This window comes from Podarcis vaucheri (genome assembly GCF_965113315.1).
Source record: "Podarcis vaucheri genome assembly, chromosome: 3".
In the NCBI taxonomy this organism is placed as follows: Eukaryota; Metazoa; Chordata; class Lepidosauria; order Squamata; family Lacertidae; genus Podarcis; species Podarcis vaucheri.
The window spans coordinates 112,595,445-112,607,559 of record NC_138761.1 but is presented as its reverse complement, the minus strand read 5'-3'; the positions used below and the strand labels follow the sequence as shown (position 1 = coordinate 112,607,559).

Here is a 12,115-nt window from a genome sequence, read left to right as displayed (position 1 = left end):
ATCAGGGTTCCCCTCATGGAATATAGGAAAATCACAATGAAATTTGCCTCAACACCAAGTGGATTCTAAAACAATTTGCATGTGTTTTTCCAAGGGTATTTTTCAGATCTCTCTCAGGGTGAAATCTGTTGGTTTCTGTTTGTTGCCACTGTGCAGTGCTTTGGAGTCACAAAATCTGTGAGTCCTACATTGTATACATATTAATAGAAGCATGGACAGAAATATGAGGTACTTCTGTACTCCTCCTCCCCTCCCCCGCTTTATTTTAGCATGTGAACCAACATGTTTTCTTCCTTGTTTTCCCTTAACTCCTAGCTGGATGAAACTGGCATTTCTGACAAACGCTAATGGCAAGATTCCAGTTAGAAGGTAAGCACATTGTGCAGTTGTTGAGCAATGAGCCCGGCAACAGTTGTGATTCCCCGTCCCAAAGCGAGTTAGAGTTCTTTCCAAATCATACACCTTAGCAGGGATACTGAATTCTGTAGCCTAAAATATACATTGGATTTGTAGCCCCAGAATGCCAATGGTTACTGATATATTTCAAAGCAAAAAATAAAAATAAAAATCTGAGGGATGGTTGAAACTACTAGATCATCTGTTGAAATAAGGTATATTCAAATGGGGATCACTGATATAATTTCCGTGCTCAAATATCAACGCCCACAGACAAACCATACAACATTGCATCAGAACTAGTGGTATGTTCTGAAGACTAGTTATCCTAAAAGATTTGGACTGAACTTCTGCAGTGGAAACGTGAATGCCTCTTTCTCACTGCCAACATCGAGAATTTGAGCTCTTTGAGGCATGGGGAATCTCTTTTTAACTTGGAAAAGTTCCTAAAATGCATTGCCTGGTTGATCTGGGAGTCTTTGGGCTGCTTTGGATATGAAGGGAGTCTAAGTTGTCTTTTCCCTTTCTAAGTAATCTCAGGGGAGGAGGGAAAATTGGCTTTATTATTAGAAATAAATAATGCAGACCTATGGAACTGAAAAAACAACCAGTCTTATTAGTAAAGTGGATCTTCAGGATGTGTGAATGTGTGTATTCAGCACCCGAGGAAGCCTCTGTAGGTGGAAGAGGTTATGCTGATGGGAATGCAGAATGCCCTTTCAATAACATATCTATTGTTTTCCTCTAGCATTACCAGAACTTTTGCATCAGGTAAAACTGAAAAAGTGATCTTTCAAGCACTTAAGGAATTGGGTCTCCCCAGTGGAAAGGTATAAACATTTAATATTCAAGAATATTGGACTTTATTTTTAATCTGTGTCATGAGTAAAAACAAACATTGCTGGTGGAAGGTTACTCACGGCCACTTTGAACCACCTTTAGCAAACTATCAGAGGCTTCAGTTACAGATAGGTAGCTGTGTTGGTCTGCCATAGTCAAAATAAAAAAATTCCTTCCAGTAGCACCTTAAAGACCAACTAAGTTAGTTCTTGGTATGAGCTTTCGTGTGCATGCACACTTCTTCAGATACACGTGTATCTGAAGAAGTGTGCATGCACACGAAAGCTCATACCAAGAACTAACTTAGTTGGTCTTTAAGGTGCTACTAGAAGGATTTTTTTTATTTTATCAGAGGCTTGCCATATTTCAGAAAATCTGGACACAGAACTTTTTTTGCAATTATCTCAAAAGACGAAAAGATGTTTCTGAGCTATTTTTAAGGCCTTTCGCCAAAATCATCACTTCCGACATGGGTTGCGTGCTGAGGTCCCCAAGACACCCTGAACCCCAATAACTCACACATCACACATGGAATTTTGTTTAAGGTTTTTGGCATAATTTTGGCCACAACTTTATTTGCATACAAATTGTGAGTGGTTGCGTAGGCATTGGTTACGACTAGCTGTCCCTCCCGCCTTGGGGACAGCACTGACTCCCGGATTCCAGCGGAAGCCAGTGTGGAGGAACAAGTTCAGGGATAGGCGGAGCTGCGACACAGACCCTCAGCTTCTCCCCGCATGCTCCTAGGGACTTACGCGGCCCAAGCCCGATTCCAGGGGCTTGGACGAGGGGGATGGTAAGACCCTGAATTCCTTTAACGGAATTCCCAAGCAGCGACCTCATTGGAGGGGCAGGCACAGCCAATCCATACCCCTCCACCAACCAATTTAGACCAATGCCTAACCGCCAACCTTACAAGTTGTGACGTATTGCTAAGCAGTAGGCAAAACCCAAGAGGCACGCACTAATCAGCCAAATGGTAAATTCCTACTGGGCCCCCGCACCAAGGCGGACGACCCCATGACAGGCAAAGCAAGGTCAAAGCGCAAGACCAACAAGGGAGGGCGGGCGGGAGATCCGATGTCCACAGCGAAAGAGAAAGCACTCTGCTGTGGACCTTCCTTAAATAACCTCTGACCGCTCCCACACAAATTGCAACATCCAATTTTGCCCAACAACAGCAACTCCAGCCAAAGTATGCCCCTCAAACCAATCCACCTAGCACGACAGGGTGCTTTGTCTGACCCATCCGCAACACGTGCTCTCCTTTAGTGAGAACACGCTTTGCGTGCTGAGGTCCCCAAGACACCCTGAACCCCAATAACTCACACATCACACATGGAATTTTGTTTAAGGTTTTTGGCATAATTTTGGCCACAACTTTATTTGCATACAAATTGTGAGTGGTTGCGTAGGCATTGGTTACGACTAGCTGTCCCTCCCGCCTTGGGGACAGCACTGACTCCCGGATTCCAGCGGAAGCCAGTGTGGAGGAACAAGTTCAGGGATAGGCGGAGCTGCGACACAGACCCTCAGCTTCTCCCCGCATGCTCCTAGGGACTTACGCGGCCCAAGCCCGATTCCAGGGGCTTGGACGAGGGGGATGGTAAGACCCTGAATTCCTTTAACGGAATTCCCAAGCAGCGACCTCATTGGAGGGGCAGGCACAGCCAATCCATACCCCTCCACCAACCAATTTAGACCAATGCCTAACCGCCAATCGAGCCCTTTACGCTCGCCGCCAACCACTCACAGCCTCAAACACACCCTCAACTTATCCACCACGGAACTCAACCACACATCATTCCCAACAGATGACAGATGAACCCCATCACTCATAAACAATTCAGTGGATTTAAACCTAATCAAAGGGTGTGTGATCACAAACCCGCCCAAATCAACCACCAACTTGCTTACTGCAGCATTAATCCGTTTCCTGGAACGCTCGGTGGCTTCCACACAAGGGCTACCCCTCCACTTACGGCGTTGTAATAACTTTGACCAAATTATTTTCGTTGGCGGCACCAAGGCCACCACATCCCTCACATCCCCCAATATCATGGCACGCAGAACATAACAAGAATAAGATACCAAATCGTTCTCCCCCAGCTGAATGACAATTGCCGTAGGAGGGCCCTCCAAAAGAACACGCCTCTGGATAAGCGGCAGAAGTTCTTTCCACAGCATTCCCCTTCTTGCAATCCAGGACACCTTCACTTCTTGCGGAAGGCCAAGATCGTCACCCAAACCAGACTGTCGAGCTCTGCAAGCCGCCCAGTGCACAATACTGTGCCCCACAATCCAAATACGTGTGGCTGCTCGACCTAGGGTGAAACAGACACATAAGCACAAGAAATTGCATCATTTACGTACATAACCCTTATATGCGTCCGACCTCCAACGACCCAGGTCTTTTATCCTTCTTGCCGATAAACCCCAATGAGTGGCCGTTGTTGCGGCCCCAATCCTGAAGGAATGAGGTGCAAATTCAGCGGCAGCCAGGCCGCAGGCCGCAATGGCCTTGCGGAGCACCTTAGAGAACTGATGACGAGCCAATGGGCGCCCATTCTCGTGAATAAACAAGGGGCCCATACCTGGGGGGCGTAAAGCCAAATATCGCTGGAGGTCCTTGACCGGACAAGGGCCCCTCTTCCCAGTGGCAGGGAGCCGAATCACCGCTCCCCTACCCCGCTGATCAGTTTTTGAGCTCCTGACGTTGACTTGTACCTCAGACGGAGACACACTCACGTCCTCCAGTAATAATCCCCTTGAACCGCCAGCCCGGTTAGGTTCAAGCACCACTTCACCCACTCTCAGGGCCCCGAAGAAGGCTAAAGAAAAAGCTGCAGAGAACAGCCGGGCTTCAAACCTGGACCAACAGATGCTCCTCAGTTTACCACGCATCTGAAACAGTAGGTGAAATGTAATAGGCCGCCGGGGAATAGGCCTGGAGGGGCAAAGCCGACCCCAGCCCTCAAGTGCCTTTCTTACCACAAACTTCTCACAAGGGTCCCTGTTAAAGAGTGCCTTACTAAAGAAGGATATTGCTGCAGAATGCAGTCTGATCGTCCTGTTTGCCCGACGCTTTTGAAACAGGTGCGCCAGATACTGGAGCACCTGCGACGTAGAGTGGGGATCACCCTCACCTCCCGACTCCGACTGCCCAAACTTTAAAAAATCCCGCCAAGCCTTCTCATAAGACCGCAAAGTGGAGGGGGCAACAGATGCAGCTACTCCCTGTAAAACTAAGTGTTGCCAAGGTTCCAGAGGTGATCCGGGAAAAATTCCGGACGTTCTCGAGCCTCTGGCGCCAGGGACCTGAACCGCTCCATCTGAAAACGGGACAGAGCATCGGCAATCACATTAGACACACCAGGCACAAAACGGGCAGAAAACACAATGTTAAAACGTAAACAATGCAGGACAAAAGCCCGCAACAGGGCTGATACCCTGGAAGACCGTGAAGACTGCTTGGCTAGTACGTTGACCACTGCCAAGTTATCGGTCCAAAAACAAACTCGACGGTCCCTGAAATGCTCCACCCATAAATGAACAGCCACTACAATGGGAAAAAATTCCAAAAACGTTAAGTCCCGAACTACCGCTCCCCCACGCCAAGCAGTCGGCCAGCGCTCCGCGCACCACCTACCGTCCCAATACAAACCAAACCCTAAGGACCCTGCCGCGTCAGAATGCACCTGAAAGTCTGACCGAAGGTTTAGTGTGTCCTGCCACAAGGACACCCCATTGAATTCCTCCAGGAATTCCAACCAAATCTGAAGATCAGCTTTCACTTGATGTGACAGGCGCACTTTATGTCTCGGGGCTTTCAAGCCTGACATGAGTCTGGCCAAACGGGAACAAAAGGGTCGCCCAGGGGCGACCACCCTACAGGCAAAGTTCAGATGGCCTAATAACGACTGGAGCTGACGTAAAGTTACTTTCTTAAGCGGCAACAATTCCCTGATGACCGCTTTCAACGCAATTATCTTGTCCGCCGGTAAACTAGACGTCTGGGTCACGGTGTTCAACAAAATACCTAAATAAGTCAACTGTGTAGCAGGACCCTCTGTCTTCTCGGCTGCCAATGGCACACCCAATTCTTGTGTCAACTCATCGAAGGCCTGCAGTAGTACAACGCAGTGGCCAGTGTCCCTAGCTGAGGCCAATAAAAAATCATCCAAATAATGAGTGACACCACTTAAACCAGTCTTCTTGCGCAAAGCCCAGTCCAAGAATGAACTAAAACATTCAAAAGCTGCACAGGCTACAGAGCAGCCCATCGGCATGGCCTTATCGAAATAAAATCCCCCTTCGAATTGGAAGCCCAATAACCAGAAGTCGTCAGGATGAATAGGAAGCAGACGGAATGCCGACTCAATGTCGCATTTCGCCAACAAAGCCCCTGGCCCAAATTTCCGAACCATCTTGATCGCTTGATCAAGGGAAGCATACCTCACTGAACAAAGCTCCGGGGGAATAACATCATTTACTGATGTGCCCTTGGGGTGTGAAAGATTGTGAATTAGGCGAAACTCACCCGGGGCCTTCTTAGGGACAATACCCAACGGAGAGATGTGCAGATTCGGAATTGGGGGCTCAACAAAAGGGCCTGCCATACGTTGCAAGGTCAGCTCCTTCTCAATTTTACGCCGGGCCACCTCCGGCATATCCAAAATCGACTTCTGATTTACTGGGTTCCTTGCCACCGGGGAAGAAACCACTGGTATCCTGAAACCTGACGAAAAACCGTCCTGCAAATAAGAGGCCGCCTTCTTATCTGGGTATGACTGCAGCAACGCTAAGAGCGGCTGCAATCGTACCGGGGTATGGGCTAATGAGGACAGAATGTTATTTAGCTGCTCCGCCGGCAGGAGCCGGGGGGGCAGCCTTTGGGGGCTGCTGAGAGCCCCCACCTTTCCGAAAGGACCGGCGGCCTCCTGTGCAAGCCGATGAAGGGTGGTTACCGGAACATTTTTCACACACGTGTGAAAACCTGCAATATTGTCGCAGGCATGTTCCTTTATTATAATCCCAACAAAACAACTTGCGACCCATCCTGGTGGGAATAATCTTAGCTTTCACTGGGTCCACAGCCTTTTTGTCAATACGCGGCGCCACATACGTGGTCCACACATCTAGATCTTTCCGATCCCATCGGGCCGTGGGAATTTTGGCTGCCCTGCGCCTGAAATTCTCATCATACGATATCGCGGCAGCCTCTCCCGCCATCGTAAATGCCGAGCGGACAATAGACAAATACACCCACAGGTGCAAGGATCTCCGAGGATAAGCTGCAGAGACCACTCCGGCAAAAACTTGAAAGCTATCGAGCCACCGCTCAAACGTACGGTCCGCCTTTGCTACCGCCTGACGTTTTTTAGAGGTGGCGAAACCCTTATCCAAATTGTCTTGGCCCTCCAATGGGGGGGCAAGACTAAATATGTCAACATAACGGCCATCCAAGATCCTCGAGCGGAGCTTGGTAGCCAAGTGGGCGCCAGGTATGATGTCCCTGGCTGAATTGGTAGCAACTCTTACATCGGGAACCAAAACACCGTCACGACATTCTTGAACTGCCCCGTATTTCGCCCTGTGGGAGTTCGCCCTCCGCTCCCAAGCCCATTTTGGAAGTCCCGAAGCCTCCCCAAAACCCCAATAGAGCTTCAGGGAAGCCTCCTCATTGCTACTAGAGCTAGAGGACGAGGTACCTGAAAGGGAGGATGAAGTGTCCCTCCGCCTCTTCTTAGCACGCTTCCTTGAGTTCTTCCTGCGGCGGCGGTGTCCCCCGGAAGAAGCTCTTGGAGGGGGAAGGAGACTATCCTCTACCGAAGACTCGGAGGCGTCACCTTGCTGATCTGCGGTTAAGATAGGCTGAGAAGAGACAACCTGTGAATGACCAGCAGCTGCCCTCGTTAGAGGGGGTGACACTCTCGAGGCGTGGGCTGCCCGAACTTGGACAGACGCCTTTCCCCTGGAAGAACCCTTAGGACCTTTACGGCCCCTAGCCGCGGCATCCGGAGGCTCAGGTGAACTCGGGGGCTGAGGAGATGCCGCAGGCAAGAAGCCCCCTGCTGCTATAAAATCACTCTCATCATCACTAGATGATGCAACCGACGGCGTTGTGCCTCCAGGAGGGGCTGGCCTTGCAGTGGATGTCGATGGAGGTGAGCGCCTATGCAGTAGGCTGTCCACTTCGGCTTCGACACGGGCTAGCGCGACAGGGTCATCAGCCAGGCCAGAGATCATGGACTGTATGCGACTCATCGACTGGTTCGGCTCAGGAGATCGCAAGGCCTGGGATGGGCCTCTAATAGGCCTTTTCGACGAAGAGACCGGAGTGGGCCTTTGTGATGCTCTCCGCTTTGGAGCCATACCTACTATCAATGAAAAAACAAATAACCGTTAAACACGAACAATAATGTTAACACCCAATCAACCAGCCAGGTAAGTATTGTAGTTATTAAGACACTTTCGATGAACGTTATATAAAATTCAACACCAGGTGGCGCAGCCTGTAAAGTTTCAAATAAGGCTGCACTTCCTCCAATGGCCACTGGGGGCCAGCAGGCCAAAGCCCTATCAGGCCAGTAACATACAAACAGCCACCAGGTGGCGCAAACTGCAAAGAAATTCCAATAAGGCTGCACTTCCAATCACGACCACTAGGGGCCAGCCCACATTAGTCTGAGGCAATAGAATGGCGCTCCCCCTAAACGGCCCACAATAGAGGCCTGCCCGGCCCAGCCCCTACACAGGAGGCTCCAGGCCCAGGTCAGGCCCCAGCGGACCAAATTTGACTTCTTCAAGCCCTTCCGAACGCGCAATGCGCGATCGGGGGCCAGGCGGCTTTGCCGCAGCTCCTCCGCCGCCGCGGCCGACCAAGTCACGCCGCGCGCGCCGGAGCGCAAGGCCGAGGGAGTGCCGGCAAGGGAGGGGGCCAGAGGACGCAGGCCGCCCCCGCAACCCCAGGTAAGCCGCCCCGCACCGTAAGCGGCCTCCTGTAGCCGATCCCGGCCGCCTCCGAAGGAGGGAGGGATGGCTTATAGGCCCGCGCTTTCTGCGGGCTGAAGCAAGGCCTCAACCTCACAAGCGGCTCCGCCGCCGCCGCGGCCGGCACGGCCACACCGCGCGCGCCGGAGCACAGGCCGAAGGAGCGCCGGCGAGGGAGGGGGCCAGAAGACGCAGGCCACCCCGCAACCCCCTGTAGATCGCCCCCGCGCCGCAAACGGCCTCCCGGGGCCGATCCCGGCCGCCTCTGGAGGCGAGGAAGAGGGATGGCCTATCGGCCCGCGCTTTTAGCGGGCCGAAACAAGGCCCCGGGCCTCCCAAGCGGCGCGGCCCAGCCGGGGCAAGGCGCGACCACGCCGGCTCCCACCCCGAGCAGAGCGCGCCGAGGCGCTCCGTCGGTAGCCGCTTACCCAAGCGGGAGGTGAAAGGACGCTGTGGCGCCCGTCCCGGCGCTAGGCCCGCGGGGAGGGAGGGGTTTTCAATAAAATAAAAATTAAGCGACAGCACTAAAATTATAAGGGAAAATTAAGGAAGGAAAAAATTGGAAGAAATTAAAATTAAAGTCCTGCCCAGCCACCCCCCTGAGAAGCACCCCCAGGCGCCGGGACAAGGTAGGGAAGACCAACGCCTCAACCGAGAACTGGGCGCGAGCTCAAGGCCCCCCCAACTCCCCGGCCCCGAAGGAGCCCCCCGGGGCTCTAAGCCAGTGGGGGTATGGCAGGGCAAGAGAAATTAACTGGAAAATGATTAAACAGACCCAAAGGAAGAAAGAATAGAAGAGAGAAAGATCAGTGTTGATATCACCAGTCCTTCACTGTGTCCAGCTAGATCCGATGTCCACAGCGAAAGAGAAAGCACTCTGCTGTGGACCTTCCTTAAATAACCTCTGACCGCTCCCACACAAATTGCAACATCCAATTTTGCCCAACAACAGCAACTCCAGCCAAAGTATGCCCCTCAAACCAATCCACCTAGCACGACAGGGTGCTTTGTCTGACCCATCCGCAACACGTGCTCTCCTTTAGTGAGAACACGCTTTACCATACGTCCGGCAATGTCTGGGAAGTTCCAGACGTATTGCCAGCCCTACTAAATTAATTAGTTCTTTTGCAAAGCTTCTTCTTCTTTGGCGATCACTTGTAGCTGAATAAGATTGTGAATAAGATTGTCTTCAATAAGCACAGTTTTAACAGTGAGAATGTAAGTGACTGTGGAGGCCAATTCTGGATCCACACATCCTCCCACAGTGGGGACATAGGTTTCCGGGCAGGAGTTGATCACGGTGAGGGTTTGCCAAGCGTGCCTTCCTCTTAGCACGTTTCTCCCTTTCGTCCTGAGTTTGAGCATCTTCAAAGCCCATGACACCTTTGGTAAATTCTCCAGTTGAAGCACTCACAGGCCAGTGTTTCCCAGTTGTCGGTGTTTATACTACTTTTTTTAAATACACACTAAACATTGCACATACTTCTGTGAATGTATCCCAGTACTCTTGCTTTTTTCTGTCAAATGATAACAGGCAAGGCACTCAGTGCGTCCATTTGTATGAGGATTGTGTGAAATGATTGTTTTCAGCCAGGAGTTTCCACTTGCCAATTAGCATTCCAACAGTGCTTTAAACTGGTGTCGTTATGCAGGAAATCTCCTAAGTGTCCTGTGCTGTGTTAGTCTTAAGCAGTAAGGTTTGTTGGAAAGAATATATCGGAGCGCTGTTTTGATTCAGTATTAATTTTGAGTTTGTTGAGTAAAATATTATGGAAGTGTTTGGGGCTAGTATAGTCATGTTTCCTCTTCCTTTTCAGAATGATGAAATAGAGCCTTCGGCCTTTACTTACGAGAAATTTTATGAACTGACTCAGAAGATATGTCCTCGAACGGATATAGAGGATCTTTTTCGGAAAATGTAAGTTGATCGCAATATAAAATGAATTTAATTTTCTGATTACTGAATCCAAGGATGATAAATATTACTGTGCCATGACTTTTTTGCCATATTAATATTAGCAGTCAGGTCTACATTCTTCTACAAAGATTTACCCAAAGTAAATGTTCAGGCTGTGTTTTTCAGGATCTTCTGTATTAAGAGAAGCACCTGGAAGGAACTGTTTTTGAATTGGCTTTACTAACCTATAATATTAACCTGCTATTTTTAAAATTATTAACACAATATGTTAACTAACTAGGTTAAGAAAGTCTTAATGTCTGAAATCTCATACACTAAGATTTTAATGTGGAAGACTTACATGTTGGTTTGTTAATCCCTTTTATCTGTTAAATAATGAAATGGAGAAAAAGTTCCTGTTCTGTAGAAAACAGTTAATATTACCCATTACAATAGTGACTGCTTTGGAAACACAAAGCTTAGATCAGTGGTAGAATATTAGTTCTGTGTTGAGAAAAAAAAAATGTCAACATGTAAATCATATCTGCTGTAGCATCTTATATGAAAACTTACTTTTTCTAATAAATTTCTTTTCAGCAATGGAGACAAAACTGATTATTTAACGGTAGACCAATTAGTGAGCTTTCTAAATGAAGTAAGCTTTTTCATACATTAACTACCATACAAGTTTGTCTGCCGTGGCTTGCTTCTTCTCACTGCATGATCCATGCTACCATCTGCTGTGGTTTTGATCCGCTGATCTTTCCATTTTGACAATACCCAGGTGCAAAAATCAGCTCCATCTTGATACATTCTCCTGCTTTCTTCATGTGGCTTGGCAAATTGCTTGTGTTGATTACTTGCCGTAGTGTGTAGCTCTTGTGTGTGTGTGTGTTATTGACTGCTTTGTCAATATATTCAATGTAATTTTAACTGAAGTGATCTTTTGCTTTTAGGAGTCAAATGTTTCTGGACCAATCCTTCTAAATATTGATGGGGAAGCAGAGGGGAGATTGAGAATTGGGCTTCTGCATGTAGTAATGGGAGTTCTTAGTGTCCATTTGCCATTTCAAAAAAATGTGTGATGCAGTGTTTTCCTCCTAGTATGCTTTCTGATGAATTGTAAGAAGTATGGTACTGGAAGTATGTCCTTTCCAAAAGCAAATTGATGATGATGTAGTATTTCATGAGTTAAATATCTGGATGAAAAGTGTTCTTCATGGAAGGTTATTTTATTAATAAATGTGTTAAGATGAGTACACATGGTATTTATGTGGCTGAGTCAAAGTATAGCCTGCAATTCATTTGTCTTCAGCTAACTCTTAATAGTCAACTGTTCTGTTTCTGTTAGTGTCCTGTTTCAAGCATGATGAAGGGTGGGCTTTATTTTATTTTATTTAAAAAAAAGGTTGAAGAGGGATTGTGTCAAAGATAAATTGCATCTCACCCTCCTTTAGTCATCGCTGTGCTGTTATTGTTGTTTTAGGGACTGATTTGCCTACCATATTTCCATTTGCTCACTTTGAGGGGCTGCCCCTACTCTCCTTACAGTTGCTGGAGTTCCTGTTACATCGTCTCTCACTCATTACGGAAAGATTGCCATTGACCCTTGCTCAGCCACTTTTGTTCGTTCTAGGATGGTGCCATTTTAAGATAAAGCCAAGCAACTCTTCTTTCTGCCGCTCTTCCATCTCCAGTGTTCTTTTCCCTAAGTAACGGAGAGAGGATTCAGGAATGCTGATGATATGAAAACCATGAGTGGTTTGGGCAGTGAGAGGACAATCAGAAAACAAGGGAGAACGGCAAGGAGTGAAGAATAGACCCCTCCTTTCACCATAAACCTCATCTATGAAGTTTCAAGTGCTTTTCTCTAGTATAAATTTAATCGAATGAAAGGTTCGAGGACATTCCATTCTTTAAAGTTTTTAGGCGTGATTGCTTAACTTTTATATACAGTGGACCCTCGGGTTACGTTACCTTCGGGTAACC

At 48.4% G+C, this 12,115-nt stretch overlaps 1 protein-coding gene across 12 annotated transcripts in view; it reads left to right on the top strand.

Annotated features, from left to right (window-relative positions):
• The window catches only part of PLCB4 (phospholipase C beta 4), a 211,220-nt gene that overhangs the window by 136,192 nt on the left and 62,913 nt on the right, over positions 1-12,115 (top strand). For 11 of the 12 annotated variants that reach the window (XM_082215450.1, XM_082215449.1, XM_082215456.1 and 8 more), the window contains 4 exons: positions 316-369; positions 1,145-1,226; positions 10,047-10,147; positions 10,724-10,781. In XM_082215450.1, coding sequence (XP_082071576.1) covers positions 316-369; positions 1,145-1,226; positions 10,047-10,147; positions 10,724-10,781 — 295 coding nt within the window. Of the gene's footprint in view, positions 1-315; positions 370-1,144; positions 1,227-10,046; positions 10,148-10,723; positions 10,782-12,115 lie in introns of those variants that run through there. The other variant, XM_082215451.1, reaches the window with a different exon arrangement.